General features: G+C 43.3%; 1 protein-coding gene across 1 annotated transcript in view; it reads left to right on the forward strand.

Annotated features, from left to right (window-relative positions):
* The first annotated feature begins 2,539 nt into the window (after window positions 1-2,539).
* Window positions 2,540-26,847, forward strand: part of RAB5A (RAB5A, member RAS oncogene family) — a 32,738-nt gene continuing 8,430 nt past the window's right edge. The window contains exons 1-2 of the mRNA XM_052652710.1: window positions 2,540-2,878; window positions 6,070-6,325. Of these exons, the coding sequence (XP_052508670.1) occupies window positions 6,163-6,325 (163 nt within the window). The 5' untranslated portion in view covers window positions 2,540-2,878; window positions 6,070-6,162. The remainder of the gene's footprint in view (window positions 2,879-6,069; window positions 6,326-26,847) is intronic.

Raw genomic sequence — 26,847 nt, forward strand, 5'->3', positions numbered from 1 at the left:
CAACACTGCCTTTCTTTCCTCAAATCTGTACAAGTCTGTGACTTGAGCATCACTGATACTATCTCTGTGAAATTCTGGAGGTAGGTCGTAAAAAGCCACCCAGCCTCTGCCTGGTATCTTGGGGACGTTCATGCTTGAACCCAGCGACATGCTGTGAGGAAACCAAAACCAGGAGGCAAGCCATATGCAGGTATTCTGGCTGACAGCCCCAGCTGAGATCCCAGACATGCTGAGATGATGCAAGCCCCAGGACTGACCCCCCCCCCCCCGCCATGACATCAGAAAATCACCTAAGCCCACTCTACCCCAAGAGACAGTAATTGTTTTAAATGACTAAGCTTTGGAGTCATTTGTTTCTGAACAACAGATAACTGGGACAGTAATAAAGAGAAAAATAAAAAGTATATTGCAGAGTCTGCTATGTTTTAGATTGCATAAAGTGGAGAAAATATATAGTTGAATGTAACAGTAACTTTGCAAAAACAAAGTTAACACTACCTCTGGGAAAAAGAACTAAGTAGTCAGAAGATAGGAGTGAGGCTTTTCAACATAAATCATTTGAATTTTGATTCACAAGAACAAACTAATGACAAAATAAAAAGGTGATACGTGTGGGCGGCATAAAAATGAATACAGCGGTGCTGACTTTGGAACATGAGTGACTTGAACATTTATTTTAAAATACTTTATCTTATTTTCCTTATAAATCAATACATAAGGGTGTTCTGTATCTGTCAAGTACAACACATTTTATAATAGAATGCTTACATCATGCATATCCTGAACCTAAACTACCAATTCCAGGATACAGGTGGCACTGAAGAAAGATTTGTCCTTAATTCCACCTGTCAGTCAATACTGATGTCCTCACAACAGAGCTATAAATAATAAACAGCAAATTGGGGGGAAAAAAAACCAAACCCTCATCCTGAGGAAAAATCGACTTAACACTCTACCAAATTCCAAAAGGATTCTTGGTTGGTTTGGTTTCAGATGCCCAGAAACAAGTTTTTTGTTTTTTGTTTTTTTAACTTTTTATTTTGTACTGGAGTACAGCCAATTAACAATGTTTGTGATAGGTTCAAGTGGGACTCAGCCATACATATATGTGTATCCGTTCTCCCCAGAGTGGCTTCTCAGGCGTCACGGTGGAGAAGACTCCACCTGCCAATGCAGGAGATGCAAGAAACCCTGGGTCCGAAAGAGGCCCTCGAGTAGGAAACGCAACCTACTCCAGTCTCCTTGCCTGGAACATTCCACGGACAAAGAAGCCTGGCAGGTTACAGTCCCTGGCGTTTCCAAAAGCCTGACAGGACTCAATGGTGAACACGCATTCTGTTCCAAACTCCCCTCCCAGCGGGGCTGCCCTCTAACATGGAGCAGAGCTCCCTGCACTACACAGTAGGTGCTTGCTGCTTATGCGTTTAAAATATAGCAGCGCGTACATGCCCACTCCAAACTCCCTATCCCTTCCTTCCTGGCAAACATGTTAGTTCTCTAACTTCCTGCAGAGGAAGCTAATGAATGTCTTGGGTTCTTTAATGGAACTGTGCTTAAGAACTCAGGTTCTGAGCCAGTCTGCAATTTAAAGACGATTTCACCACCTACTCCGCCGTGATTCTGGACAAGTTACACAAGCTCCGTGCCTCGAATTCTTTACCAGTTAAACGGGCAGGGCACATTCATGAATTCCACAAACATGACTGAAGACTTCCCGGCTGTCAAGTCATCGTGCTAGACAGCAGCGAGACCACTCTGTGGAGGTCACAGTCCAACAGAGGAAGTCGGACAACCATGCTAGTCTCAGAGCTAAAGCCTCCTAGCGTAGGAAGAAAAATGGGTTAATTCCTGGGAAGAATTTAGTACAAACAGTAACCCATGACAGGAAGTTCTCTGTAAAAGCTACCTATTATGTCATAACGTGCCCTTCTCCACCAAAACCGTGTAAAACTCTCGGGAGAGCAGGTTATTATGGAAGACCTCCCTGCCTAAAAAGACACCTCTGGGTCACACCCTCCTCCCCGGAGTAAACGCCGCTCACCAGCCTTCACCCACCCATCCACCCCCAAGGACGCGCGTCAGGAGGCTCTCTGCCAGAAAAATCTGCCGACCTAGCAGAGTCGGTGCTGCAGGGTAAGGGATGGGGGACACCGCGCCAACAGTCACAGCCCTACGTCGGCCCGAGCTCTCCAGGGTGCCGCCGAAAGCAGGGCAGCTAAAGAGCCCTCCCCGCCGTTCCCGGCCCACAGCCCGAGAGAGCCCCAAGCAGCCAGCCGGCCAACAACGGCGCGCGCGCGGGCGGGGCTGCGCGCGCAAGGGCCGCCGGGGGTGGGAGGTGGCCTGCGGCTGGACCCGCCCCGCGGCGGGCGGGGTCACGTGACCCAGCGGCCCCCGCCCCGCCTGGGAGGGCTCTGAGAGCGGGCGCGGGCGCGGACCGAGCGCGCGGGCTGGCGGCGGCGGAAGTGACGGAGGCGCGCGCCTCGCTACGTGCGGCGACGTGGCGGCGAGGCCGGCGCCCGGCGGCGGAAGTGGCTCTCGCGCTGGGGCTGGAGTGTTTGTGTTTTGGTTCGCGGAGGAGCCGGCGGCGGGCCTGAGGGGAGGAGGGAGGAGGAGGAAGAATCAGTGGGAGCTCGAGCGCCGGGCGGCGGCGGCGGCGGCGGAGGAGGAGAGAAAGGAAAGAGGAAGGCGGAGCGGGGAGAGGCGGGGACGGAGCCCGACGGGGGCGGCACCGCGGCGCGGTCCCCGCACCGTCCAGTCTGAGGGGAGCGGCGCGACTGGAGGACACGCCGCCGCCGCCGCTCTTTAGGCCCTGCCTGGGCTGCGCCTGGAACCTGCAGCCGGAGCTTCAGCGCCGCAGCTCCACGCGCGGCGAGCCCAGGTAGCCCCGCCGGCCTTCCGCCCGCGACGCGGGTCAGAGCCCCGGTGGTCCGCGGGCCCCGCCGTCACAGGGCCCCCCAGCCTTCCTGCTCGCGCCGGGGCCCGGGACCGGAGAGCCCCCGGACGCGGCGTCCCGGCCCGGCGGCCGCGGTGGCCCCCTGAAGGGGCCCCGGAGGCCAGGGTTTGGGGGCCCTGTTCCCTTCTCAAGATGGCGCCGCGAGAGCGGCCCGGAGGCCGCGGCGCCGCTGCCCCGTCCCGGCAGCCGGGGAGGGGGTCCGCGGCCGGCGTCGGGCCGGGTTCGGGGAGGAGGCGGGAGCCGTGCGCGCGGGCCGGCGGGCCTGCCTGCTGGCCGGTCGGAGCTGCTGCCGGTGGCTCAGGTGTTCCCCGAGGAGGAACCTGGGCCTCCGGCGGGTGTGAATTCGGGGAGCTCCGCCCACCCCGGCTCCCCGAACCGGGTAATGGAAGGAGGCGGTGGCCCGGGGAGCCCGGCTGTCCAGGGACTCTTGTCTCAGCTCTGGAAGGTGGTGAACCGCGGCCTGAAAGCAACCCGACCCAGCTAGGCCGCCGAGGCCCCAGACGGTAGAGCCGTTTGAACGTGCTCTGCTGTTCGCCTCCCTGCAAACTGGCTACTCTCTGAAGACTTTGAGACTTTTTAAGCTCTGAACGTCATAATTCGCATACTTGGTTTTTGTCTTTTGCTGAAGTGGAGCCTAAGTGTCCAATCAGTTGCCTTTCACATAACTAGTGGGGGGAAAAAACCACATGGACACCACTGCGATAACTCAGGGCAGTTCAGAAACTTGATTCTTAATTTAAAATGGGGATCATAAGAGCTTCTTAGGGTTGCTGTAAGCCTAATTCGTGGAATGGTGATTGGCATAAAATAAATGCCTAGTAAATGTTAGCTGCTGTTATGAATTCAATTTTGATCAAAGAGCACCCAGAAGGACTTTAACTACAGAACAGCAGTTATTTTCAAAAGATTTAAAATGCATTTTCTGCAAAATCTTTGGTTTTGGAAAACAAAAGTTTGTAACGAATACAAATGAATATTACAAAATATAGCTTTTAACCTTAATGTAATGCTAACTATATTCATAATTAGATTTAGTTAATATTTTTGTTTGAGGTCCTTGGAGGGAACTATAACCAAAGCTAAATCTTTTTTTTTTTTCCCCTTTAATGAGCATCTGATGCTTTCCCTGAAATTTCGGGACGACTATAGGAATTCAGAGCATGTTGTCCTTGATGAGTAATTCAGTTTGCTGTTTTGTAGGTAATAGCTGGGAAGTGTTTCAGTTGCTGTTGTGTGTGATATATGAATATTTGTTGGTACATTTTCAGTTTACATGACATTCTATTGATATTTGGTCATTATTTCATCAAAGGGGCACTTTAATTGCCTATTTTCAATCGCTGCTATGTGTTGACCACTGTGTCAGAAATATTTTAGGTATATATTCTCTTAATTTCTCACAGCAGTTGTGAAAATTGGATATTCTGGAGTAGAGAGTTTGAAATGAAGGCACTTGCTCCAACAGAAATTAGTATAGTTATATCGAATTAGATCCCCAGATGTATGTTTGGGAGTGGTGGGAGGATAGATATGAGATTGGAGCATTTTTTTAATCACAGAAAATTCTTTATGCAGAAGCAGGAAGAACAGTATAATGAACCCATCAACTAGCTTCAGTTATCTTGTTTTATTTATACCCCCATTGTTTGGGAGCAACTCAGATCTATTATTTCATTTGTAAATATTTTAGGTACAGTATGTATTACTGAAAGATAAGAGGTCTTCAGTGCTGCCGTTTAGATAAAGTAGAGGAGATTTTATTGTCTTAGATGTATGGTCTCATAGATATGTTTATTAATGAGTTCATTGTTAAGAGAGATTCTTGTATAAACTCGTTTCATGGGCAAGACAAATTTCTTACGAGGTACCTAAATGAAATCCAACAGTGACTTGAGAAGGAGAATCATCATATTTAATGTTATTAAGCACATGGTCAGACTTTGATTAAAAGTAGAAGAAAGCTATTATGATTGATTTGTGAGTTATTTAGCGTTAGTCACTCAGTCGTGCCCAACTCTTTGAGACCTCATGGGCTACTACAGCCCACCAGGCTCCTCTGTCCATGAGATTTTCCAGGCAAGGATACTGGAGTGGGTTGCCATTTCCTTTTCCAGGGAATCTTCCCAACCCAGGGATCGAACCCGGGTCTTCTGCACTGCAGGCAGAGTCTTTACTGACTGAGCTAATGATTTGTGAGTAGCTTGGAAAATAATTTTTTTAAAGTTTGCTAATATCTTTGAGAATTATCATTATTAAATGATAAAAGACAACTTAGAAGTTGCATTTTAGGCTTTTTTTTTGTAAGTGTGTTAAATAGAAAATAATGACACGTTTAATTGTTAGCCCCAAAACTGCAGAAGAGTAAAAGTAAGTAGGGCACTCACTCACTCACCATCCGGAGGACCGCTGTTAACACTTGCATGGATGATGTATTTGAGGACATGAGAATACAGTATTAAATCCTTTAGCCACCAGACATAGATCTGTTTAAAGTATTTGTTGCTGCAAAGTTACCATTAAATAAAAAGCATGTGCCATTTACAAGGAGCCTTCAAAGAATAATGGCTGACTTTTATTGAGCTTAACTGTTTTAAGCTCTGAGGTTTTTTCCTTAATTGGCTTAATTTTACTCAAAACCGTTTTAACCTAAGTAATCTAGTTCCAGAACCAGAACTAGTCACCTTTCAGGTTGCATGGGTTGAAAATCAGCTCTGTTGAAGCTCTGTCACAGTAACTATGTGACCTCAGTCAAGTCACCTAACCTTTCTATGCTTGTTTCCTCATTTTTTAAGGATTGGAATAGGGAACTTTATAGGATTGTTGAGTGGCTATGTTAAGTATTTAAAACCATCTGGCACAAAATTGAGTCTTTAATAAAGGTTAGATTTAGAATGTTTACAGAGGCTTAAAAATTACAGTATGATTTTAGGCTCAAAGCTCATACCTTTACTTATTAATCAAGGCAGTGAATTAAAGTAAATGACAGTCAGTGTCCAATAGAGGTTATAATTGTCATGTATTACTGTGTTACAGGCAAAATTTTAAAGTGATGATACGAGGTTTGCTTTGTTTTGCTGATTTGTATTTTTAATTACTTCATATTTGTTTTTTTACAGGTTTCTTTACCTCCAGAAAGAAAAGAATTGACACCTTGCATCCTGGAAGTTCATTTAAGAAACTGATATTAGGGACTTCTTTCAAATTTGGACATGGCTAATCGAGGAGCAGCAAGACCCAACGGGCCAAACACTGGGAGTAAGATCTGCCAGTTTAAACTGGTGCTTCTGGGGGAGTCTGCTGTTGGCAAGTCGAGCCTTGTGCTTCGTTTTGTGAAGGGCCAGTTTCATGAATTTCAGGAGAGTACCATCGGGGGTGAGGTTTTCTTTTACCTTTCTTCATTTAATTGACTCATACATTGACAAATAAGATTTTGCAGTTCTGATTGTATGATGATGGGTAACTAAATAGGTCACAGCATGAATAAAAGAGCTGAGCTGCAGACTCAAGCTTTATAGCTTGATTTTTGATAAGATAATGTGTTTTATTTTTTTTTGATAATGTGTTTTAATATTTTGATTTCCTGGTTATCGCCAAGATCATAAAATACAGATGCAAACATGAGTAGAATCAGTGTCCCAAGTCTCAGATTTGATTGGTATCTTTCTTGATAATGTTTAAAAGCATTTTCAAATTATCACACGTCTGCTGAACTGTGTTGGCTTTAGAATGAATGGCGAAAATAGTAAAGGTAAAGAGTAAAAGAGTTACTATTTAAATTCTGAATAACTGGACTATTTACAAATTACACTGATTTGCAAAACTAGTTACATTTTATTAAACATATTTAAGAATGCTCCTAGGGTGAGGGAAGAGAAGAAGCCAGTGATTAATGAAGAGGGACATGAAAGGGAAATGAGACCTGGAGAGAAAGTGAAAGAAAAGGGAAAGAGGTGGCGTCAAGACTGCTCACAGGGACACAGGGGCGGTGTTCAGACTGGAGGGAAGGAAGGTGTGGGACCAAGAGGAGACAGCCAACAGTGCCGTACTGGGAAGAGATGAGAAGTGAGATCCCTGAACTTAGGTCTGCAGCTGTGTAGCAGTGGGGCAAAGCCCGTTTTGGTTTTGCTTAATGTGTCAAATGAGCTTTTGAATTAGGTAATGTCAGAGGAACCACACAGCTATAAGGTTCATGCTACTTTGCAAGAGGTGTGTAATTAAGCAGGACCATATTTTTTCAGGTGTTCACGGATATATTTTTAACCCCATGTTTTAAAAAGTCAGATACTTTTTTTTACTTCTGAAATATGTAAGGTAGATACCCTTTGGCATATAGGAACTTCTTTGGAGTCCATCTTTTAGAAGCATAACTTATGCTGTGCATTGAGTATATGATCTCAAGTACACTGAGAATTATGTTTATGATTTTAGATTATCCCTTTAATGTAAATTACAGAACTCGGCTATCTCCTGACTTTTCTATAGGAAATGCAGTAGATAACGGATATTTCCTACTTAACAGACTAGCAGTATAACAAGGGCCAGCCAGCCCCCAGTGTTTGGGGAGCATGTTACAGTGTGATCCCATTTTATTGTTAATACTTCATGTTTGTTAATAATGAGTGAGCATCAGAAATACAGTCCTTTACATGAGTTTTTTATTTTGATTTAGAAATCTTGGTATCTTTAAAAATTGTGATGAACAATATATCACACATGCTTTGTTGTTTCCTTGTTAATATATCTGTGTATATGTGGGTTAGTAATGAAATATTACCTCTCAAGCTTTAGCCTCCTCCAGAAAACAAATTGGACCAAAGGAAACTAGTCCACACAGTATATGAGTCACTCAGTTGTGTCTGGCTCTTTGCGTTCCCATGGACTGTAGCCCACCAGGCTCCTCTATCAGTGGAATTCTCCAGGCAAGAATAAAGAGTGGGTGGCCATTCCTTTCTTCAGGGAGTCTTGCCTATCCAGGCATTGAACCCAGGGTCTCCTGAATTGCAGGCAGAATCTTTACCAACTGAGCCACCAGGGATGCCTAGCCCATATGGTAGGAAAAATTTTAAAGACTTTGGAGACTGTGCCCACCCACCTTAACCTGGTGCAAAAGGTTAATTATTATAATTACTTTTTGGCAAGTGATTGTTGCTTGCAGCATTTCCCAAAATACACGTGCATTGTAGGCTAAACACCTGGGTCAAAATAAGTTTGGGACTTGCTATATTCTTACCCTCCCTGCCTTCACAGTACATATTAAAATAGCAAAAGCAGTGAAACACTGTAGTAAAGAACTTAATTCCTGGGAAATGTAGGCCGAGAGGAGAAGTTTTGCTTTTGTTACGGATACTCCCAATAACCTTCTAAGAGTACTTTTTCCTAATGACATCCCAAGGACATTTAAAAGAAAAGTTTAACCCCATGTCAATACATCATAAATATACATATCTTCTGATATGTGTGTATGAGTGTGTGTATATAATCTCTGTTTCCATTTAATACCAATTAGATTGTTTACATTTCATTAATGAAATTGTCAAAATGTTTTCATTCTAACATGTGAAACTTCAAATACTTTGTACTTGTAGAGATTGAATCTGGCATTTTTAACCACCTTTGGAAGGAATTTACATCCTAGTTTCTGTCTTAATGGTTGTTGAATACCTTTTCAGTGTGTTGACCACATTTTAGTCCTGGTTTTTTGTTTTTGAAAGATAATTAACATGTGTTTAAGGCATAAGATGTATTAACTTGTTTACAGAGTGACCACTGTTTTATGCTCTTTGCTAAGCAGCTCTTCACTCTTAAGGACTAGAGTAGATTGTAAGCATCTAAGGATTTCAAGGTTTGAGTTGTTTAAGATCTGTAACTTGTAGGTAATGTGTATTTTTGTGTGGCTGATGTGTGGGAGGAGTTATCTAAAAATGAACCTGGCCAGATGTTTTATGTTTCATCTGTTCTTTATTTTAGATTTAACTATTTATGTTGAGTAACATTTAAGAGCTCACTTAAACTTTCCATCTCTGGTTGCATTGTAAGGTAGAAATGATATACTGCACTCTTGAATTTGTGTATTCTGGAACGTTAGAGTGGTCAAAAACATTAAGATGTCGTCAGTTTTTGTGGTGGTTCTTAAACATGATGGCTTGATTTAAGAAAACAAGAATCCATGTTGTCTCCCTATATCGCCCGCCCCTGCCCCTTGATTCTGTAGCGCTCATAATGAGATGGGTAGTTAGGTGCTGGGTTTAGTGCTTTGGGGAGTTCTAGCTTATGGCAGGAGTTAAAGGCTGCGTGACATTTGTGTTCCTGCTGTTTGTCTGAGACTAGCCCATAAGGTTTGCGGGGAGCTTTAGGCTCAGGTGGTTGCCTCCCTTCTTGTTACCTCATCTGGAGGCTCAGAAGCTCTTCAGTAAATACTTGTTGGATGATAGGGCTGGCCATCTCCCACTTAACAACCTGAACACCTAAAGACTTCAAAGATTTCTAGGGAATTCCTTGTGTCAAAAATACACTTGTTTTTAAAAAGACTTTCGCGTGCTATCTATAAACAAGTGGATCCTCAGGGTAAATCGGAGCAAGTTTATAATGTGCAATGAAAAAGCGTGCAGTCTCCCTACTCTTCGAGAGAGAAGTGTTTGATATCACAGCCAGTGAATGGGATAATTGCTTTTTTACCTGTGATTTTTGTAGGATTTTAAAAAGCATGCTGTTCGTCAGCTATTCCAGTTTGAGGATCGCAAGTGTTGTACGCTGGTCGCCGTAATCTGCTAGGCCTCTTTCAGAACCATAGTCCTTCTCTGTTCCATCGAGGACTCTCTGCCTCGTCTTCACTTAAAGGAGTTGAACAACCAGCATCTTCAGTCGTCTGCACTGAGGCTGCTCCCCTTTGTTGCCGTTGGCAGTCACGGACTGGTGATGCACAGAACACTCAAAATAAGTGCCCTCTGTTTAAAGCTGTTTGGAGCAGTTACTAACCCTAAAGAGAATGTTTACATAATTATTTCAGGACTTTTTTTTTACTAGAAGGACAAAGTTTATACTTTATTTAACATCTGTCCAATTTCCTCTACCAGGCTACCAGGACTTGTTTTTCTTTTCAGATTCAAAATATCTAATGGGTCTAAAGTTATTATTAAAAATTAAGAAAAACTAAGTTAGTTTCAAAGATACTGTCATTGGTTTTACCTTACCTTACCAGTTTATGGCCAGGACTTTAAGAGTGAAATTGTGGTGAAGAAAGGGGTGTGGCCTGGGGACGGACTGTATCTGCATTGTCTGATTTAAAATTCTAGCTCCAGCACATACCAGCTACATCGTCTTACACAAGTCATGCCCAGCTTTATTTACTCTTAATATGGAATGAAAATAACAGTACCTAAATTTGACAGGCTTGGGGGTATTTTTTAATTAAATGAAAGTACATACACATTTCTTGGCACAGGGCCTAGCGCAGGGTGAAGCGCTGACGAAATGTTAGCTGTTACCTCTGCTGTCACCACCACTGCTTTTTGCTGAGTCATTCTGACTACTGTTGGTATTTTTCTGAAATTGTCAGGACACGGCATTATGTTAGAGTTGTGGCTGTTCTGCCAAGGGCACAGCATTTTAGGGTTTGACGGTGTTAAAGAATTTTACGTCCAGATTGTCTTCTCTTGGAAATTTCTTATTAAAGATTTTAAGAGCAAATAAGATGTAGAAACCTTTATGAGCAACTGCTTCCTCAATTTGAGCCTTCCTAAAAATGGACTTCAAGTAGATAGCATTTATTAATACAACTATGTTTCTTTAAATTCTGTATGGTAAATTCTTGCTTAACTACCCCAGCATTTGCGCCTGCTCCCCATGTCAACTAAGTCATTTATGGACATTTTCTTAGAGGGAGAAATTACACAGTTAAATAGAACACTACATGTATGTAGATACTAAAATTGCTTCCTAAGCTGAGAAATAAAACAGCCAGAAAATGTGAATCAGAATAACTCATATGTTTCTCCTGTAGTAAGCTTTCCACTGTTGCCCTTCACTTGTGAGCCTTAAGAAGGACTTGTTTGTGTAATTGTAACCTGTACATTTGTTTCCTTCTTCATCTTTTTGCATCTGTATTATATTCAGTCACCAAGTCGTGTCTGACTCCATGGACTTCAGCACGCCAGGCTTCCCTGTCCTTTACGGTCTCCTAGAGTTTGCTTAAACTAATGTCATTGAGTCGGTGATGCCATCCAACCCTCTCATCCTGTCATCCCCTCCTTCTGCCCTCAGTCTTTCCCAGCATCAGGGTCTTTGTCTCCACATCAGGTGGCCAGAGTACTGGGGCTTCAGCATCATTCCTTTCAATGAATATTCAGGGTTGATTTCCTTTAACTGGTTTGATCTCCCTGGAGTCCAAGGGACTCTCAAGAGTCTTCTCCAGCACCACAGTTCGAAAGCATCAGTTTTCAGCAGTCAGCTTTCTTTATAGTCCAACTTTCACATCCATACGTGATGACTGGAAAAACCATAGCCTTGACCAGATGGACCTTTGTCAGCAAAATGATGTCTGCTTTTTAGTACGCTGTCTAGGTTTGTTATAACTTTTCTTCCAAGGAGCAAATATCTTTTAATTTTGTGGCTGCAATCACTGTCCACAGTGATTTTTCCACAAGAAAATAAAATCTGTCACAGTTTCTACTTTTTACCTATTTATTTGCCGCGAAGTGATGGGACAAGATGCCATGATCTTAGTTTTCTGAATGTTGAGTTTTTAGCCAGCCTTTTCACTCTCCTCTTTCACCCTCATCAAGAGGCTCTTTAGTTCCTCTTCACTTTCTGCCATAAGTGTGGTATCATCTGCATATCTGAGGTTACTGATATTTCTCCCAGCAGTGTTGATTCCAGCTTGTGCTTCCTCCAGCCCAGCATTTCTCATGATACACTCTGCATATAAGTTAAATAAGCAGGGTGACAATACACAGCCTTGATGTCTTCCTTTTCCTATTTGGAACCAGTCTGTTGTTCCATGTCCAGTTCTGACTGTTGCTTCTTGACCTGCATAAAGGTTTCTCAGGAGGCAGGTAAGGTGGTCTGGTATTCTCATCTCTTTAAGAATGTTCCAGTTTGTTGTGATCCGCACATTCAGAGGCTAAATTTAGCGTAGTCATTGAAGCAGAAGTAGATGTTTTTCTGGCGTTCTCTTGCTTGTTCTATGATCCAGCGGATGTTGGCAGTTTGATCTCTGGTTCCTCTGCCTTTTCTAAATCCAGCTTTCACATCTGGAAGTTCTCAGTTCATGTACTGTTGAACCCTAGCTTGGAGAATTTTGAGCACTACTTTGCTAGTGTGTGAGATGAGTGCAATTGTGCAGTAGTTCGAACATTCTTTGCATTGCCTTTCTTTGGGATTGGAATGAAAACTGACCTTTTCCAGTCCTGTGGCCCCGGCTGAGTTTTCCAGATTTGCTGACATATTGAGTGCAGCACTTTACCAGCATCATCTTTTAGGACTTAAAACTGCTCTACTAAAATTCCGTCAGCTCTACTAGCTTCGTTCATAGTAAAGCTTCCTAAGATCCACTTGACTTCCCACTTCAGGATGTGGCTCTTTTTGAGTGACCACATCATTCATGGTTATCCAAGCAAAGGCACCTGCATATTGTTTTCAATTAAAACTGCTTTTGAGAAAGGATAGAAGACCTGGGAACAAACCACCAGTGTATCGTTTTCAATTCATGAGAAAAATGATTTTTGAAATATACATTATTCTTTCTGTTACAGTGAGAGTTGAAATTTTTTGAAGTTAATCTTTTGGCTTCAAGTGGAAGAATATTGTCTTTATGTGTAATAATGTTTCCTTATAAAAAGTACATATTCAGCATTTGAGATAGGTTAGTAAAGAAGTTAGTCAAGATTTGATATTTTATATGTTTGTACCGGTTCTGACCAAAAATATTTTAATAATCTTAACTTCAGTTATTCTCCAGTGTCCTGGTTTTAGATGTTACCGTATGTGGCTACTGAAACATTGCTGTGAATTAGGAACCAATAAGCTTAGCTTCAGTCCTAGCATTGTTTTAGAACAGTGCTGTTTACACACTGTAAAATGAGAATTGAGCTAGATAAGGAGTCTTCTAGAGCAGACTCTTTTTTTTTAAAGAGTGTGCTTTCTCCACATTAAGTGAAGCAAGCAATACAGGTCAACTTTTTCTTCCTCTTAAAGTTTGTTTCACGTTTTGCGATCATGAATATCTGTTTTTGCCCTGTCTCACTTCATTCATTAATTCCGTTTGGTGCTGCTGAAATGTTCAGAGCTGTTTGGCAGAATGATTTCACCAATTAGCTCTAACTAGTCAAGGCTATAGTTTTTCCAGTGGTCATGTATGGATGTGAGAGTTGGACTGTGAAGAAGGCTGAGCGCCAAAGAATTGATGCTTTTGAACTGTGGTGTTGGAGAAGACTCTTGAGAGTCCCTTGGACTGCAAGGAGATCCAACCAGTCCATTCTGAAGGAGATCAACCTGGGGATTTCTTGGAAGGAATGATGTTAAAGCTGAAACTCCAGTACTTTGGCCACCTCATGCGAAGAGTTGACTCATTGGAAAAGACTCTGATGCTGGGAGGGATTGGGGGCAGGAGGAGAAGGGGACGACCGAGGATGAGATGGCTGGATGGCTTCATGGACTCGATGGACGTGAGTCTGAGTGAACTCTGGGAGTTGGTGATGGACAGGGAGGCCTGGCGTGCTGCGATTCATGGGGTCGCAAAGAGTCGGACACGACTGAGCGACTGAACTGAACTGATGGTGAACCACCTCTGTTGATTCACTAATTTATTGCTTTTATTCTGTTACATACAGGGAAATAAGATTGTCAAGCTTCTCAAAAATTCATTTATTCAACAAACTTACCAAGTTCCTAGTACTGTGGGAAATACTAGGAATCGAAGTTAACCTTCCCCCCTTTTGGGTCTTTCGTGTAGTAATCCAGTGTTCCTTCTACGTACTCTCCCTTATGGCGCGTGCTGAGCCAGTGCACTGTACGACAGCACCATGTGGAGTCGTCACACCCTTTTGTTAACAGGCCTCTTAGTGGCAGATAGGGACGTATTAGAGTGAGAAAAGAGCAGAGCCCTTCCAGGGCTTTTGGATTTAGCACTGGCTGTTTCGGCTGAAACATGAACTCTGGCTACCAAGTTACCAAATCTCTCAGGATGAGAATGACGTCACATAGTGGATTTTGAAAATAAATAATCCTTTATGTTTTATAAGTGTTGCAAAACAATCTTTGAGATAAGTGTTCACCTTTTTTTTTATTGGTAATATAGATGAGGAACGGTAACAACAGAGTGAGGAATCAGTCATTCATGGTTCTTTATCCTGTTTGCAAAGTTGAAGATATTACTAGCAGGCACTCTTTGGATTCAAAAAAAAGAGAGTTGTGTGATGATATGGGACTTCACTCACTCTGTAATTATCAGACATCGTCAGCATTTCTCAGTCAAATAAAATAGCTACTCAGGGACTTCCTGGCGGTTCAGTGGTTAAGATTTCATGCCTCGACTATAGGGTCACAGGTTCAGTCCCTGGTCAGGGAACTGAGATCCCATATCCCATGTGGTACGGCCAAGAAGGTTTAAAAAATACTTTTAAGTTATTTATCCTTGTATGTTAGAACCTGGAGAATCCTAACTTTTTAATCTATTGTATTCATAAGTAATTTGTAAATTTTAGGAAAATGTGACTTCTGTGAGATACAGTGTGATTTTAGGATCGCGTGTGAGGTGATTTTAAAGCTGGTTGTGTGTTATGTGACGCACTCATAGGATTGGCATTCCCACAGTGTCATCTGGACCTTACTGTGGCTCTGTGAGGAAATGCTACTTTTATAGACGAGGAAACTAAGGCAACAAAAGTGATGCGGCAGAGATTTTGCAACTAAGTGACAGCTGGGATTAAAGACAGATCTTTCTTTTTCTTCTATGCAGTCTGTATTCTGGAATTCATGAAGTTTAGGGTCAGGATATACATGATGTAAGCACTCTGTTATGATTAAATGTGTGGTACTTGACAGATACAGACCACCCTTATGTATCGATTTATAAGGAAAATGATGTGAAAGTATCTTAAATAAACATTTGGGTCACTCATGTTCCAGAGTTAGTGCCGCAGGGTTCATCTTGATGCCATCCTCATGTGCCACATTTTATTTATTAATTTGTTCTTGTGACTCAAAATTCAAATGGTTGCCTTCCTATCTTCTGCCTACTCAGTTCTTTTTTCCCAGAGATTCCCTGTTTGCTCGGCGGGTGAGGAACCCGCCTGCAGTGCAGGAGACACGGGAGAAGTGGGCTCAGTCCTTGGTTTGGGACGACCCCCTCGAGGAGTCAGGCGGCAGACTGCTCCAGTACCCTCGCCTGGAGCGTCTCACGGACACGGTAGCCTGGTGGACCGCAGTCCAGAGGGTCAGAGAGCCAGACAGCCTGAGCGACCACACACAGGGCAGCCCCGTGCTACTCTGTCCTTGAAAAGTTACTGTGACATTCACATCTATATGTTTTCTCTACTTTATGCAATCTAAAACATAGAAGACTCTCTGCAATATGCTTTTTATTTTTCTCTTTATTACTGTCCCAGTTATCTGTTGTTCAGAAACAAATGACTCCAAAGCTTAGTCATTTAAAACAATTACTGTCTCTTGGTTCTGGGGGTTGAGTGGGCTTAGGTGATTTTCTGATGTCATGGCGGGGGGTCAGTCCTGGGGCTTGCGTCACCTCAGCATGTCCGGGAGCTCAGCTGGGGCTGTCGGCCAGAATACCTGCCTGTGGCCTCCCTCCTGGTTTGGGTTCCTCAACAGCATGTCGCTGGGTTGCATGAATGTCCCCAAGACACCAGGCAGAGGCTGGGTGGCTTTTTATGACCTACCCCCAGAAGTTCAGGGATCGCATCAGTGGTGCTCAAATCACAGGCTTGTACAGATCTGAGGAAAGAAAGCCAGTGTCGTGTTTCAACAGGAATATGCGTGAGATCTTCTGGCCATCTGGGAAGATACACTGATTGTTTGCATCGTCTTATGAAGGGTGTCCTCATTTTTCTCGGCTATGTCAGCATTCCATGGAATGGGTCCCGTCAGGATTGCTTATCAGTTCTAGTCTCAGATTCGCACGGTAGTTTTATACTTTGGGGTATGAGCAGTGTTGCAGTGAATACTGTCATAGTCATTTCTTATGTATTCCAAGTATTTTGTAACAAATTTCTTGAAGTCGATTGCTGTGTCACAAGTTACATAGTTTTGTAATTCTGATACATTTTTCCCCACTGGGCTCCCCAGCAGTGCACAGAATGCCTGTCGCCCTGTTGCACTAACTGGAGGAGGTGGCACGCTGGTCGGTCTTTGCCATTCTTGCGTACATTGGTCTCTGCAGTTTTCAGTGTGCATTTCCCCGTAACAGGGATGAGGCCAAGCATCTTTTCGTGCTTCCGAGTCCATTCGTTTCCATTTTCTGTAAAGTGTGACTGCATGGTGTTTTTATATGGAATCACTTGCAATGTCACACTGCTGTATTCTGTCCCTTTATTAGGAATGATACTTCTGTATTCATATTTATTTTAGTAACTGGTAATCTAGCTTTTGACCATACCATTATTGTTAGACATTTAGTGTTTACACATTTTGTTTGCTGTTGTGGGTAATCATCTAATATTGAATATGTTCTTGGGAATTTTTCCCCTCTGGACTTATTTCTGTAAGATCAATGTCTAGATGTGGTTACTGAATCAAAGTAATTTTATTTAATGATTATGGTATCAAAGGAATTTCAGTCTTCATCACTTTTTCCTTCCCTTAGAGATAGATAGTCCCAGCTTCCATGGGCCTTGCTTAGCGTAGATGATTGTATCTGGGTCTATAGTTGGTGATGGACAGGGAGGCCTGGCGTGCTGCGGTTCTGAGCGACTGAACTGATAGGTCCTGAGCTCTTACTCTGGAGCTTAGTCGTGTCTGTCTCTTCTTGCTTTCTTCAGCTTGCCCTTTTCCAGTCTTCTGTTATAAAATTCTCAGATACTAGCACTTTTATTTTAAACTCACTTAGGTAGGATTATTGCTAAGCATTAAAGGTCAGTTTCAAGGCCAGTAATGTTTTAAAAGTCTGGAAGATTACTATCAGCCCTGGGAACTGTTAAGTGCTAGATTCTTGAACCAGGTGGAGTAGGAATATCACTAAAGAGAAGGGGGGAAGAAGCCTCCTTTGCAAAATAGCCTGGGCTCTGTCCTGCACATTACCTTTGATTTTCTGCCATTTGAACATGATATGTCTGGGTGTGGAATTTTCAGCATTTACCTTAGTGTTCTCTGAGCTCCCTGGATATGTAGTTTGACATTATTTGGGGGAAATTCTCTTTTTTGCCTCACATATTCTGTTCTGTTCTTCTTGCGATAGTCCCGCTGGGAATATACTGCACCTTTTGTAGTTGTCCCAAAGTTCATGGATATTTTGTCCTATGTTTTCCAGTCTTGATTCTCTTTATGTTTCAGCTTTGGAGGGTTCTGTTGATAGACCTCAAGGTCTGAGGTTCTTGGGTCAGCTGCGTCCAGTCATCCGAGAAGTCCCTCAGAGGCATTCTTCATTTCTGTCATGGTGTTTTGATCTCGGCACTTTGGGGCCCTTCATATCTCCCGGCTCTCTGCCGGCACTGCCCCTCTGTTCTCAGCATTCTGTCTCCGCATTAGGGCTCTTAGCTCGTTAATCCTAGTCGTTTCCAGTTCCCAGTCTTTTGATTCCAACATTTCTGCTGCTGATACTTTTTCTGTCTCTTCAAACTGTTTTTTGCCTTTTAGTATGCCTTGTAATTTTTCTTGCTGTCTGGAGATGATACAGTAACTAAAAGCAACAGCTGTCAGTACACTTTCAGTAGCGTGGTAGAGTTGTTGAGCAAATGGTCATCATGTTTTTTCTCCCCTGCCTTAGACAAGACAGGATGGCTAGAATGGTCTGGAATTAGAAATTTCCTTTCTCCCACGTGGAAGGATAGAACTGGCTTAAGTTGGATATTTCTTTCTCCAGGTCCATTAAAGTGAAGTTGCTCAGTTGTGTCCGATTCTTTGCAACCCCATGGACTGTAGCCTGCCAGGCTCATTCATCCATGGAATTTTCCAGGCAGGGATACTGCAGTGGGCTGCCATTTCCTTCTCCGGGTCCGTTAAGAGTCTGATAATACTCCCAACAGGTTATGCTCAGATCAGTTAGTTTCTTATGTGGCTTTGTTAAGAACATGAAGATCTCGTTTATTTCAGAATGGCTCCTTTCCCCTCACCTTGCCAGAAGCGGGAGAGGATTTCTCTCTGATGTTTGCTGTGAGAGCCTAATCTAGTTCCTGGTTGTCAAACCCACAGGAGTGTGGTGCCTCCCTTCCTGCCAGCTTCTCCTGGAGTTTGTCTGTTGATGGTTGCTCCGGGTCTCTTGCTTCTTGCGGGCTTTTTCCAGGTTCAGTGATCGGGGGCTGCTCCTCACCGCGCTGCTGGGCTTCTCACCACGGTGGCCCCTCTTGTTGCAGAGCACGAGCCCCAGACACACAGGCTTAGTTGCTCCGCGGCACATGGGATCTTCCCCGACCAGGGGCTGAACCCGCGTGCCGAGCCTCAGCAGTGTGTTCCCAGCCGGTGGGCCACCGGGGGATGTCCTGCTGGAGTTGTGACTCAGGCTGGTCTGTAGCTGGCCCCAGCAGTTTCACCAGGTAGTCCTGCAGCAGCGCGGGTCTCCTCAGGTGACTTTGCTCAGACACCGTGCTTTTTTGTACCAGCCTGTCTTATTTCTCCAGTTTGGGGGTGGTAGAAACCTTGTAACCTCACTTTTTCAGATCAAAGAACAATTATTGATTTTTCAGCTTTTGTAGTTTCTCCTTTGAACTCTGAGTTCCTAAGGTGCAGAACCAGGCCGCTTTATGCAGCGTGTGGGATCTCAGTTCCCCGACCGGGGATTGAACCTGTGCCCCCTGCATTGGGGACATGTAGTCTTAACCACTGGATTGCCACGGAAGTCCCTGCAGGGATTTTTTTAAAGTACTGTTTAAACTATTCAGCACTGTATCTGTTGTCCATAAATAAACTGTCCTTCATAGGGACTTGCCTGGCTGTCCAACAGTTAAGACTCCACGCTGCCACTGCAAGAAGTGTGGGTTCCATCCCTGGTTGACAACTGAGACCCCGCAGCCATGCGATGTGGCCAAAAAGTAAAAAAAAATAAAATGTCTTTCACAGACGTATATCCCTTCAAGCTAAGTTAGCTTTATCGCCTTTTTCTTTCGCTGTTTGTTGGGGAGCATTTGTCTGACACTGGTTACTAGCTTATAACAGCCTCTCCCCTTTCCTCCCTTCTCTCATATCTCTTCCATTTCTTCCCCGTATGTCTTTCATAGACGTATATCCCTTCAAGCCAAGTTAGCTTTATCGCCTTTTCTTTCGCTGTTTGTTGGGGAGCGTTTGTCTGACACTGGTCGCGAGCTTGGGACAGCCTCCCCCTCTCCCCCCCCCCGCCCCCCGACATCTCTCCCATTTCTGCCCCGTTCCTCTGTGTTCTGTGCCTCCGTTCTGCTCCCCGGTTAAGTATTTTGCTACATCGCTGTTCTATACGCGCAGTCTGGTGAGTCCCCTTGGTGTGGTGACCACAGTCTGTGAGCCTTGAGGATTCAAACACTGTTTTTTTCTCGGGTGACCAGGCTTGGTGCACTAGCTTAATACTAACCAAGTTCAAACTCCTGCGACTGACTCTAGAACAGCATGCGTTAGTGCAGTTAGACGTCCTCATGTGACCCTGTTCAGCTGGACATCGACTAGCTTAGTCCTGCTAGTAGATTCCCTTAGAAGAGCAGTGTCCTTTAAGAATAACTGTCAAGCTGTGATTGATGGTGAAATAAAAAAACACACTGGCTTTTTTTACTCTTTTGTTATTTCTGAAAAAAATTACATGAATTAGTCTTTTAAAAAGTGTCTCTTCCTCCTGGACAGTGTTAGAGAAAAAGTGGTGATCACGTTTTTACCTCATTTTGCATGACTTCCTGCAGACTCTTCCCTGTGTGTCATCATGCGCTCCAAGATTGTGTTCGCTTGGCAGCAATTATTTTCAGATGCTGCTTGAGTGATCTTTGTTGTGTGAAGATGTGCGTAATGAGTTCTTATAATTCTAACCATTTTAAAGGTGCGTTTGGCATCAGGCACATCCGCACTGTGGTGCAGGCGTCATGTCCAGCCCTGCTCATTAAACAGTGACGCCCTGTGTCCCACCTCCATCCCTGCCAAGTACCGTCCTGTTTGTGAATTTGACTGCTCTGGGAACCTCACTCATATGTGAGAAATTATATGATGGTGTCCTGTTATGACTGGCTTAGTTCACTTAGTATGTGATCAAGGCTCATCCATCTTGTGAAGGTGCCAATTTACCCTTGATTTTTATAGGGAAGCTGGTATTCCATCGGCCACATTTTGCTTTCTCGTCCACCCTTCAATGGACTCTTTGGTCTCTTCCACCTTTTGCCTATTGTGAGTAACACTGCTGTGAATATTGGTGTGCAAATACCTTTCATATCTTTTGAGCATATCCCTGGAAGTGGAATTGTTGGATCATATGGTAACTCTGTTTAATATTTTTGAAGAATTTCTATGCCATTTTCCACAGTGGCTGCACTATTTTACATTCCCACTTCGAGTGTATAAGCTTTCAATTTCTCTACATCTTTGTGAACTCTTGTTTTTTGCTGTTTTGATAGTAGCTATTCTAACGGTATGAGGTGGTATCTTGTAGTATTGACTTGCATTTTTCTAGCAGTGATGTTGAGCATCTTTTCGTGTGCTTCTTGGCCATTTGTGTGTGTATTTCCCCGCCTTTGGCCATGCCACATGGCTTGTGGAATCTTAGTTCCCTGACCTGGCATCCAGTCTGGGCCCCAGCAGTGAACGCCCTGAGTTCTAACCACTGGACTGCCAGGAAATCCCTGGCCATTTGTATATCTCTGGAGAAATGTTTATTAAAGTTGTTTGTCAGTTTTTTCTAACTGGGTGGTTTGGATTTTTTTGTGTGTTGCTAAGTCATAGGAGTTCCATGTGTATTCTGGATACCAACCCCTTGAAAGTGAGTGTTAGTCGCTCAGTCGTGTCCAACTCTTGGTGACCGTGGACTATCGCCGCCAGGCTCCTCTGTCCATGGGACTCTCCAGGCAAGAAAACTGGAGTGGTTGCCATGCCCTCCTCCAGGGGATCTTCCCGACCCAGGGATCAAACCCGGGTCTCCTGCCTCACAGGCAGATTCTTTACATCTGAGCCCCCAGGGAGCCCCAGGCTCTTCTCAGGCTCTTCCCAGATGTCTCAGAAGGAGCTCAATGTGATGAGTGTTAGGTCATCTCATAGAGTGGATTTACCTTGGGGAACGACGCCGTCTTCTGGCTGCGCTGGGTCTGTGTTGTGCCTTGCAGGCTCAGTTGCCCCATAGCGTATGGAGTCCCGCTTCCCTGACCAGGGGTCCAGCTCGTGTCCCCTGCGCTGGGAGGCGGAGTCTTAACCGCTGGGCCACCAGGGACCCCCTGCCGTGTTTCTAGTACACGACCTATATAGTAAGGCTTTTGCCTTGCGCTCCTCTGGAGTGTTTGCTGTCTGAGCTTAATTGCTGTGTGTGCTTTGCTCTTTGTCCCAGTCTGCTTTTATCCCTTCTTAAGCTCTTCCCTGCTTTCATTGACCTGTCGCTCTCCTGGGAGCGCTTTGTCTCCGTCTTTGCTCTGTAGCCTAGTGCTCTAGTCTAATCTCCTATACACACATGCAGTTTTAGTGGGAAATAAAAATGGCCTCAGCTTTTATTTTTTCTGTTGTTGGCATTAAACCATCCATACACTCCTGTCTGTGCAGTTTTATCATCTGAAGTCCGTGCTAACCTGTCTGATAAAGTTCATTCTATTAATATCGTGATACTAGCAGCCATTGCTTCTCTGTTTCTCAGCAAACCAGCGTCTGCCTCCACAGAGGGCTTTGCTACCTCGTTCTCGGTCAGTTTTCGCCATCTTTCTTCCTGAAGTTGGATCCAGATCCATCAGACTCAACCGTTGACTTACTTGGCTCTAAAACCTTTGGGGCTTCCCCTGCACATCACTTCCAAACAACCTTAAACTTGGATTTTATGATCCCAAGTCCCTGACCTACATCTGAGATCCTGAACAAAGCTCTTCCCGTCTCTAACTACTATAGCCTTTTAGTTTTAATAGGGCATCAAATCCACCACTTTTGTGAAAGTTTTATTTAAGGGAGGACATTTACATATGTATGTATGTATTTATATTTATATATAAAAAATGTTATATAATTTTGCTTTTTGACAATTAAGAGGTCATTTTGTAAATTTTAAATTTAGTTTTTTCTTAGTACTTACCAAGCCATCAGTGCCTTTCATTTATACATTATTGTTTTTAATTAATTTACTTATTTTAATTGGAAGAATCACCTTACAGTATTGTGGTGGTTTCGGCCATACATTGACAGGAATCCGCCACGGGTGCACCTGCCCCCCATCCTGAGCCCCACCCTCTCCCCTGCCCTCCCGTCCCTCTGGGTCCCCCGTGTACCAGCTCTGCGGGTGCCGTCTCACGCATCACACCCGGCCTTGTCGCCTCTTTCACACAGCAAAGTGCACGTGTCACTGCCGTGCCTTCACCCCACCCTCGCCCAGAGCCCTAAAGCCGGTGCTTCACATCTGTGTCTCTTTTGCTGTCTTGCATACAGGGTCATCGTTACCATCTTTCTAAATTCCATAAATATGCGTTAATATACTGTATTGGTGTTTCTCTTTCTGACTTTCTTCACTCTGTATAATGGGCCCCAGTTTCATCCACCTCATTAGAACTGATTCAAATGTATTCTCTTTAATGGCTGAGTAATACTCCATTGTGTATATGTACCACAGCTTTCTTATCCATTTGTCTGCTGATGGACATCTAGGTTGCTTCCATGTCCTGGCTATTGTAAACAGTGCTGCGATGAACACTGGGGTACACGTGTCTCTTTCAGTTCTGGTTTCCTCAGTGTGTATGCCCAGCAGTGGGATTGCTGGGTCATAAGGCAGTTCTGTTTCGTTTTAAGGAATCTCCACGCTGTTCTCCATAGTGGCTGTACTAGTTTGCATTCCCACCAACAGTGTAAGAGGGTTCCCTTTTCTCCACACCCTCTCCAGCATTTATTGCTCGTAGACTTTTGGATCGCAGCCATTCTGACTGGTGTGAGATGGTACCTCGTGGTGGTTTTGATTTGCGTTCCTCTGAGAATGAGTGATGTTGAGCATCTTTGCATGTGTTTGCTAGCCATCTTACTACATTAGGTCATTTCTCGCTGTTAAACACAAAAATACTTCAAACTTAAAAGGTGTGTTTCCCTTCCCTCCTTGCTCCCATACCATCTTTAGAGATTCCTCGAGATGCTACAGTAACAAATAAGAGCGTGTTTGTGGCTCTGCCACGTGCTGGCAGAAGTGTTTCCAGGACAGTCACACAGTGTCCCCACCAGAGCGTGAGTTTGGCTGTGCTCTGCTTCAGTTTCATTTTTCAGTCTTGCTTAGTTAAGGGATAGAATTTAACTGTTTTTGCTCTGAGAATGATTTTGTTGATTACTAGTGGTCTTGATTTCTTTCTGTGTTATATGGCTTTTGTGAATTTTGTTACATGTTTATCTTTGATGTATGTTTTAAGATTTACATAAGGTTTCTATATATTAAAAATCAAGCTCATAGCATCCGCTGTAGAAGTTTTTCTAGATGTGTTTGTCCCTGTGTTTTGAATGTGTGACACATTTTAATTACAAACCTAAAGACCTTAATTTTTATGTAATCAAAACTGATCTAAGGATTTGGGGTCAGTTCTAATAAAGTAATTCTTTCCTATCAATTTGGTGAAATAGTAAGTTGAGGATTGGGGTGATAACTGGTCCTGTGCGTTTTCTCTTTTGCCCTCTGTTTAGTTCGTGTGGACTCATTTTACTTGTTTGAATTCTTATTCGTTGTTAACCTTTGGTTACTGTTGCTGATGGGGACGGCCTTCCCTCACCTACTGTACCGCAGTGTCCCCTCCTTGCTCACTGTTTTTCGGGGTCTTACACATTACACGCTGTGGGGTTTTGCAGGGTTCCCGTTCACAGTTTCAGCTGCTCTCAGCTGACCCCAGGCTCTGCCATTCAGTAACCTGCAGTGTGGCGGAGACTGCAGGGTCAGCCGCCGCCAAGCTTGCCATAGGAACTGATGGCGTCAGCTCAGGGGGCGCCTGTTAGACAGGCCGGCACCCGTATCTCAACGCAGCTTTGTTTTTCTCTATCTGTCGTCTGCGAACACAGTAACTCTCGAAGTGATAAAAGCTGTTTCTTTGTGACATATGGGCCTGAAAAGAAAACCAACAGCTATTACTGGTGATGGAAGTGAAGAGGAAATAGAAGGGGCCTAAGAAAGTGATGGTTCTTAGTGAGAAAATAGACGTTTTGGATAAATTGACGTGGTTTTGCAGATTCAGGTGAGTTGGTGGTTGGTTAATGCTGCTACAGTATTGATGTAGTTGTTGATGTTTTGAATGCTAGAATTTATGTTTACAACTTTATAAATGACTAGTAATGTCCTTTTCGAAGCACTGAGGATTTGAAGGTATCATCTATACTTGACTGACTCATGGGAGAAGTTAAGTCCTGCATTAGTCCTTGGAAACTTGAGGATTTGGGGTCATCCTGATGGCCATGCAGTATGACGTTTATAACCCTGGGCTGTTTTAGCCCCGCGTCTCTGCTCTCATGGCACTGCAGCACTGTTACATGGTTCTCACTTGTGGCTGTGCTCACATCGGTCCACTGGCCTCTGATATTGGCCTTTCTCTCCTCCCCCCAAATCACGCTCTAACATACAGTGTTAGCAATGTGGTGTTACTAAGTTAGAAAGGTCTTGTTGGTAGTTTGAGGTTGTGTTAGTTACATAATAACTTGAGAGAGGCCTTTTGAAATACCTGTTTTTTCCTATTTGGAAACTGTAATTAATCAAAATAGTCCAGAATAATTGTACATATCTGTTACGAACTTCAGCAAGCTTTTTGAATATTTATATGAGCTGAGATTTATATTAGATACTGGATATGGACAAGAATAGATTGTTTCTGGAGAAGAAAATGGCACCCCACTCCAGTGTTCTTGCCTGGAGAATCCCAGAGACGGGGGAGCCTGGTGGGCTGCTGTCTATGGGGTCGCACAGAGTCGGACACGACTGAAGCGACTTAGGAACTCTCAGTCTAGGAGAAAAAAGATGCTGTGCACCAGTGATTATAGAAAGTGTGAAACGTTTCCTCGCACAGGGAGCTCTGCGAGTGCGAAGACGGGGCCTGCTGGAAGGGTGTGATGAGGAAGGCTTCCCAGAGAGTTGAGCGAGCTGACTGTCCTTGTCATTTGCTAATTTGATAGGGACCGAGTCTTCTCCCACATTCCACTGAAAACCTGGTCGCTGCTTGTGTATTTAAGGCAGTTACCTGGATCTTTTCCAGCCAGTTGAAAGAACTTACTGTCTGCTTTGTTTTAGCTGGTGTCTTTGGATTTTCATTTCAGTCTTCTTCCTTCGTTCAAATAATGTCTCTTTCTAATAATTTGTTACTTATTTATTAAGAGATTTAATCATGATTAATAAATGTTATTAATTAATATTAAATATTACCATGTTTAAGAATATCTGAAGTGATATTATGTGATTGTGATCTTGACTTTCATATCTGCCTTCTAGATTCAGAGAGATTGCCTAAGAGTTTTGTGTAAACTGCTGGTTTCTGGCTTAAGGGTGAAATTGACACTTGATCTGTTTTACAGAAGAATTCTGTGTATATATTAGGAATATTGACTCATGCCCTTTTATAGTTTATTTAAATAATATATGATTTTTCTTTTTTAGCCTGCTGGTGTAATAGCTTTGTATTTCTGAAAGAAACTACTTGGTCATGGGGTTGTTACTCTTTTAATGTATTGGCTGAAATTTCTTTTTCCTGTGTTTTGTCATTTTGTACATGCATTTATAAAAAAAGATTGGTAGCCTTTTGTGGTATCTTTAACTGGTTGGAGAATCAGATTATATATCCTTTAAGGCAGCATAATTAATAATTCTTTACCTGAGCCTAGGGTTGATTATGAAAGTGTAAATGAATCTGTTTGTTATCACTGTACTTTGTGGTTATGGAACAGAGAAACCAAAAGTCTGAATGCAAATTATAACCCAGTTTTTTTCAAGTTGCATCAAACTATACTTGAGAAAGGGATTGTATTTTGTGATCCATTCCTTACCTTTTTCCCCCTCTCATTTAAAAAGGAGTACTTAATTTTTTTAAGTGTTTAAAAATACTGATTCTGCATGAGAACTTTTCATCTCTGTGAAAAAGTGGCATAGTACTTTTTTTGGTATCCTTTATTCTACATACTAGATACAGAATTTTTTTTAATATTATTGCTGATTTTGTATGGTAAAAGAAGTTTTCATTGGTGTGTATTTTAAATATGACTAGCCACTTGTGGGAATTCACAGAACTATTAATAGAACTTAGCTGAAAATAGACATTTCTATTACGATGGTTACAAAATTGAGATTATAGTTGTTGATACTAAAGCCATCACAGCAGTCAGTTGACCTAATAAAAATGGCATGAAAAATGTATGTTGCATTCCATATAAGCGATGTAAATCGAATTAAACTTGACTTACCCAGCATAGTGATATTAACTAGTAAATCCCTTAAGATTGACATCACCAGATAAACTGCTACAATTTACAGGAGTGAATAATAATTCTGTTACATGGGAGGACAGAGTATTTGAAAACTTTATAACTTAAGTCTGTGCCAGTTTCAGAGAAGGACTGGAACACACCTTGAGCTAAAGGAAGAAGGAAGAAGCACACTG

The sequence above is a fragment of the Budorcas taxicolor genome, chromosome 1 (genome assembly GCF_023091745.1).
Source record: "Budorcas taxicolor isolate Tak-1 chromosome 1, Takin1.1, whole genome shotgun sequence".
NCBI classification, from domain to species: domain Eukaryota; kingdom Metazoa; phylum Chordata; class Mammalia; order Artiodactyla; family Bovidae; genus Budorcas; species Budorcas taxicolor.